At 62.4% G+C, this 6060-nt stretch overlaps 1 protein-coding gene across 1 annotated transcript in view; it reads right to left on the bottom strand.

Annotated features, from left to right (window-relative positions):
- TBX1 (T-box transcription factor 1) overlaps nucleotides 1-1151 on the bottom strand; it is a 19997-nt gene extending 18846 nt beyond the window's left edge. The window contains exons 1-2 of the mRNA XM_077745927.1: nucleotides 947-1151; nucleotides 145-281 (exon numbers count right to left, since the gene is read on the bottom strand). Coding sequence (XP_077602053.1) covers nucleotides 145-281; nucleotides 947-1130 — 321 coding nt within the window. The 5' untranslated portion in view covers nucleotides 1131-1151. The remainder of the gene's footprint in view (nucleotides 1-144; nucleotides 282-946) is intronic.
- Between the last annotated feature and the right edge of the window lie 4909 nt (nucleotides 1152-6060).

The raw sequence follows: 6060 nt of genomic DNA, 5'->3' as shown, positions 1-6060 counted from the left end.
TCCCGCGTTGCATTTCTCCTTTCTCTCTCCAGGCTCTTTTTCCAATTTGTTATTTCTTTACCTTTGTGTTCCTCGTTGAAATTTCCCTCCTAATCCTCTTTCCTTCTTCCACTATCTCTTTCGTTTCTCTTTATTTCTGTGTTATTTTTCTGCCTTTCTTTTTCCAGTTCTGTCCCTCTCCTTTCTTTCCACTTCATTTTTCATCACTTCGTTTTTCTTCCCAGTCTGCCTTTTGCCTCTTCTTTCTCTAGGTCTTTTCCTGTTATTCAGGGGGTTTTCCTCTTTTTTTAAAAACAAAATAAAAACTGGAGGTTTTCTCTAGCTTTTCCCTTTTTTGATGCCTTTATTTTTCGTCTTAAAATTCCCTTCACTTTCTTCTTTTTCGTTCTCGCTCTCTTTACTTCTTTTTCATCTTTCTCACTTTTCCTACCTTCCTTTCCGGGTGTTTGTGTTTTTTTCTCTTCTCAATTTCTTTTCCTCCTGGCTGCGCTCACCTCTCTGTCTCTCTCTGTCTCTCTCTCTCTCTCTCTCTCTGTTTCTCTGTCTCTCATTTGCCTGGGTTCCCAGACTCTACAGCACTCTCCTCTCCTGCCAACTTCCCTCCACCTCTCCCAGCTTGCGGCCACCTCTGGCTACCTCTGCCCCCTTTCCCCGGTCCTTCTCAATCCTGTCCTTTCTGGTTTCCACCAGTCCTGTTCAGGGCCGGTGCCTAGCTCCTTGTGGGTCTCTGCAGCTGGATTCCCAGGCTGGAGGGTGCACAGGCTTTGGGCAGGATGCCTGCCCTTCCTCTCTGCTCCAGAGTCACTGGAAGCCTGGAGCCCACCCGCCAGAGCTCCCTCCACCCGCTCTGTGCCAGGGTCCTGCCCACACTCTTTGCTAGGGCCCCAAGGCAGCTGTGGCAGGGGGTCGGCCGGCGGGTCCCTGTGGACACAGCGGGGAGGCTCACCTTCCATATCCCTGGTGACGGTGCTGAAGTGCATCCCGGCCGGGGATCCCAGCAGCCGGCGAAGCTTCGCCTGGTCGGAGGACCGGGGGCCCAGGCGAGCCTTGCGCTCTACGGCCTCTGCTGCAACCAGAGAGGCGATGCTGAACGCGCTGGCCCGGGGAGACAGCGGGCTCCGCGCGTCCATAGGCGCCCGGCGGCCTGGCCGGCGCCGCCTCCAACTGCGTGCACCCAGCCGCACCGAGGCCGGCCCAGCCCACGGGACCCGGGGGCGGGGGCCTGCGGTGCCACTCACAGCCTCCAGCCCTGGGCCCAAGGGATTATGGCGTCACGGCCCCCCACTCTGGGCCGGTGGCAGCCGAGGGGCCCAGATGGGTGGAGCGCCCTGGGAGTGTGGGGCCCTTCTGCTTTTCAAGCTCCCTGCCCCTGGCCTCTGCTCCCAGGGACCTCGGTGACCAGCGCCCTTCGAACATCCCGCTGTTCACACCGAGGCGGGGGTTCCCTCTGTCCAGCGAAGCCACCGAAGCCACCGTCGGCTTCTACAGTCCCCGAATGGAGGCAGCTACACCGAGAGCGCCCAGCCTCAGCCTGTGTCAGTGGGGCACCGATGGATCACCGTGGGGAGGCCTGGATTGGCCTTGCCCCTGCCCTCGGCCCCTCCCGCCTCCTCCTCCCTGGCTGCCCCTGCACCTGGGTGAGGAGAGGGCAGCTCGGGATCCGGCACTGGCCACAGGCGGACAACACCAGAGCTGTGGCGTCGTCTGTTCCTCGGCGCGGCGGAACAGGACCCAGCCCAGCAAATGCCCCCCCCCAACCCCCTTCAGTCGGCTCACTGTCGTGGGGACCCCAAGCAGAGGGACGCCGCCCAGGCCGCGCAGCCCGGGAGCCCGAGCGTCACGCGCACCCGCGCGCACCGCCCGCCTCTGGCCAGGACGCTTATACATCCGGAGGGTGGGCAGTGCCCGCTCCTCCGACCTCCCCGCGCACCGGCCGGGTGCAGGGAGGGCTGGGGGCGGGGCCTGGACTGGCCCAGGGAGCCGAGGACACGTCGGAGGAGTTCAGGCCGCCGGGTCGGATTGTATGCTGCCCCCTGCCACCCACCCTGCATTCAGCCTGCCCACCTGGTCAGCCCTGCTGCCTCGGTGCCCAGCCAGGCCAGCAGAGTGAGGCAAGGCCCACCCTGAAGCTTCAAGCCTCTAGGCCCAGGCATCCGGGACACTAAGGCCTGACTTGGCTTGTGCCTTCCCCCACACCTACTGCCGATGAGGTCTTCTCTGACCAGCTCAAGGTATCCATGGCTTTTCTGCCCAGAGGCTTCCTAGCAGAGCATCAAATCTCCCAGCTTCCCAGGAGCCTCTCTAGCCCTTCGCTGAGGCTCTGGCTCTCAGGGCCTCTGTTTCCAAGGCTTCTCTGCCTGCAACCATGGTGTAGGCCTTCGCCTGCGCTTGCCTGGGATAAGGGTAGGAGGCAGGCAGCCTCTCCCAGGGTTTGTACAATCCCGGGGGCTCAGAACCCAGGCGGGAGAAGGTGCTGTTTGGGAAGTGGGGAAGGCTCAGGAACTGAGGACCGGGAGTACGCTCCAGTAGGAAGGGACTGGGTCCTGGGCCTGAGGTCCAGGAAAGAGCGGGAGGCACTGAGTGCAGCAGGTGAGCATGTGGGTATATGACTGGGGTGTGGTATGTGTGACTTCATGTACAATGAGCCCCCCCCCCCCCACTTGCCCCTACATCTGAGGCTGTAGTTGTGGAGTGTGGAGAGAAAGGGAAGCTGTTGCCAGAGCATGCCCTCAGCCCTGAATGGCCTGTGACAGTGACGCCAACCTGTGGGACCTAGGGGCAGATCCAGGGAGGAGTGAAATGTGGAACCAGCTGGGTTTAAGGTCCCTCTCCCTCTCCCCTGAGCAGGGCAGCCCCCTGCCTCCAGGACCCCAGGAGAAGCTGCTTCTGATAGAGAGACGAGCCCAGCTAGGAAGGGGCATTGGTAGAGGCACGTCATGGCAGTGTTGAAGGAGGCGTGCCCACTGCTGGCGGTCCGCACCCAGACAGGCATGCAGGATAGTGTCACCAGGGGTACCTCATGCTGGCAGTCCGCACCCAGAGAGGCCCTGGGCCCTGCAGACTGCATGTGGGACCCATGTGGGGGTTCTGGGTGGGGCTCCTGCCTGCGGTTGTGCAGCTATCTGGGATGCATGCTGCCCCAGCATGTGGTGATGCGGCCGGTTTTGTCCTGGCCACCTGGGGAGGCTTCTGCCAGTACTGGGCACACACCTGAGGGCAGCGGCCAGATGTGGACTCCGAGGGTGACACCAATATTACAGAGGGAGAAGTGAAAGCGAAAAAAAACCTGGGGCTTCCTGGATGGCCCTCCCGTGTCTGCCTCAACGGAGGGGAGCTAGTGCCTGATCCTCCCAGCCCCTCATTAACCCCTTCCTGCTGGAACTGAGACCTGCTGGGTCTGGCTGGGTGGGCAGAAGTGCCAGAGTAGGGGACTCTGGGGTGAGCAAACCCTGGTTGAGGAAAGGGGCTCCTGGAAGAGGTGAGGAGCTTCACCCAAACCTGCTCTGTCTTCGCCGGGTCGACCCCTTTCTACCCGTTGGCGATACTCACCCGCGAAACTGCAGAGCCAGGGACCCCGCTGCTCAGCGCCGGGGCCCTCCTGGAGCCCTCGACTGAAGGGGCCCGAAGCGCTCGAAGCGCGAGGCCGCCGGAGCCTCCAGCCCAGGGCAGAGTGGCCGCCTCCGCCGCCCACCCGGGCTGCGCTTCTCGGAACCTCCCTCCGTTCCTCCCGNCCGCCTGCAGCCCGGGGGGGGCGCGCCCGCCCGCCGGCCCGCGCCCCGCACACCCCATCGCGCACGCTGCGCCGCCGCCCGCGGGAAGCCTTCCTCCCTCACCTGGCCCGGCCGCGGCTCCCTTCCGCCTCGCTCCCCCTGCCGGCCGCGCCTCCATTACCGAGAGGTAGGAGTCCTGGCGGGGCACCGGCCTGCGCGGGCCAGGAGGGCCGAACGGCCGGGGTCGAGAGCCGCCCGGGTCTGCCTTCTCAGGCCGCAGGCTGCCCCCTTTGCCTGGGACACAGAAGGAACACAAGGGCCGCATTTTGCGGCTGGCTGCGAAGTCAGGGTGACTATGGGACCATTTTACAGGCCCTAAAACCGAGGCTGGGTGTTGACAGTCCGCAGTTAGGTACAGGGTGGACACACTCGAAGTCCTGCGGAGGGCAGGAGGTGGGATGGGCTGGAGGAGGGCAAGACTGAGGCACCGCTCGGCACCAGCACAGCTGTAGCCTCTGCTTCCCTCTGGGCCAGGCATGGGGTCCCACATGGGCGCTTGGCTGTGCCCTCCAGCACTACCCTAGGATGCCCAGACAGCACCCCCGTCCGACTCAGCATCTTTGGAGTTTTGCCTGAAGCAAGTCCTGTTTTCGGAGGTTTTCTCGCCAGTGTGCTAGAGGTGCTCCCTGCAGGGTATTGACTAGCCAGCCGTTTGCCCGCCTCCTCCAGGGAGAGCACATGGCTCCCCCAGGGGAGCTGTCACCACAGCCACCCCTACACTCTTTTGGCAGGACCGCACTTCTCATCTCCTGTCCATCGTAAAGGCACGACTACAGCGCTGCGACCATGCTACCGCTGCTCATAATTCACTCAGAACTTCTCCACTCCCAACCCTGGAAGGACCTGTGCACCTTTGTGCCTCCCGGGAGGCAAAGCGCACAGATCCTTGCACTCCGTGCTCCCAAAGACGAAGGGCACACCAGCTGCTCCTCCAGCGCGGGTCTCCAATGCGTCTGGGGCAAATGCACACACTGAGGGATTCATGGAGGTGCCCACAGGACATGAGTGCGTGGCGCACTGGAGACCCTCCCTCCTCCAGGAACCAGAGTTTGGATCGGGGCAGAAGCAGGCTGCACCTCCCAGAGACAGAGAACAGCCCAGCTTTACGAGGTCCCATTCATTCGTTTCCGAATTGATCAGCCGAGAACTACCTCAAGTGTCTGCTTAGATTCAGCCTCAGGGATCTCAGAGAAAAGTCCTGCATCAGGAGCACCCTGCACCCAGGCTTTCTGCTGCAGTCAGTGACTCCACCCCAGGACGAGCCTTCAGCCTTCAGAGCCAAGTTTCCACAGGGCGGCAGCAGGGGCGGGAGGGAGGCAACCTTCGCTGGAGCCGGGAGAGAGGCAGGCACGCTGGGCGGCTCTGTCCTCCCTTCCCAGCTCTGTCCCCATGTCTTGCTCCAGCCCACCACTGGTGCCTCACGGAGAAGAACATTGGCCCCTGGGGGGCGCCCTATCATTCCTCCATCCAGTGAAGGTGCTTTGTCCCCCCCACCCCCACCCCCGTGCCGCAAATGTGGCTTTCAGGGAGGCGCTGGCGTGGATGGGCAGGGACCCCAGGCTCTCGAGGCGGATGGGTGGGGCTGCCATGCTCACATTGCCTGCAGGGTGTCTGTGCAGCATGGCCTCCTTACCCTCGGTGCCCAGCCACAGAGCTGGGAGAAGAACCTCTGGCTCCCCTTTGTAAAGGATCAAGCTCAGTCCACCCCAGGGTCTGTATCAAAGCCTGGTTTCCAATCAGCAGGCGCCGCACGTGGGGCACTGCTTGCCTGAGCCCTGTCTGACCACATACTTTGCATTTACAGACTGTCGGGTGCTGGGCTGGGACTGGGGGGGTGGTCTTCAGGGGCTTATGGTGTGGTCTGGGGCTGGGGCCAGAACGGAGGGTGGGGGTGGGTGGGCAAGAGCAGTTTCCTGCCCTGGCCCTGCGGTGCCCACATCTGGTCTCCCATGACACTGTCCCGCAAAGTTGGAGGAGGTGAATCCCTCTCTCCAGCTTGAAGACTCAATGTACCCAGAAGAGCAATGGCTCCATTGGCCTCTAACTGCTCCCTGGCCCTTTCCTCCTCATGCCCCTCCCCCAGAAGCAAAATTCTCTATGAGCCCCCCACTAGGCTTCCTCCTTGGTGCTGGGCTCTTACCCTAACGTCTGGTGGGCGGGGATGTGTGTCTGTGCCCAGCCCTGAGTTCTGTTGGGTGAGGCAGGCATCAGTCAGAAGTCCTGCCTATGGGCCCCAGGCCCACAGTGGGGTTCACGCGAGGGGGACTAGGGGCTCCGAGGAGATGCCCAG

The sequence above is a fragment of the Crocuta crocuta genome, unplaced genomic scaffold (assembly GCF_008692635.1).
Source record: "Crocuta crocuta isolate KB4526 unplaced genomic scaffold, BGI_CrCroc_1.0 scaffold344, whole genome shotgun sequence".
NCBI classification, from domain to species: domain Eukaryota; kingdom Metazoa; phylum Chordata; class Mammalia; order Carnivora; family Hyaenidae; genus Crocuta; species Crocuta crocuta.
This window is presented reverse-complemented; position numbering and strand designations above follow the sequence as displayed.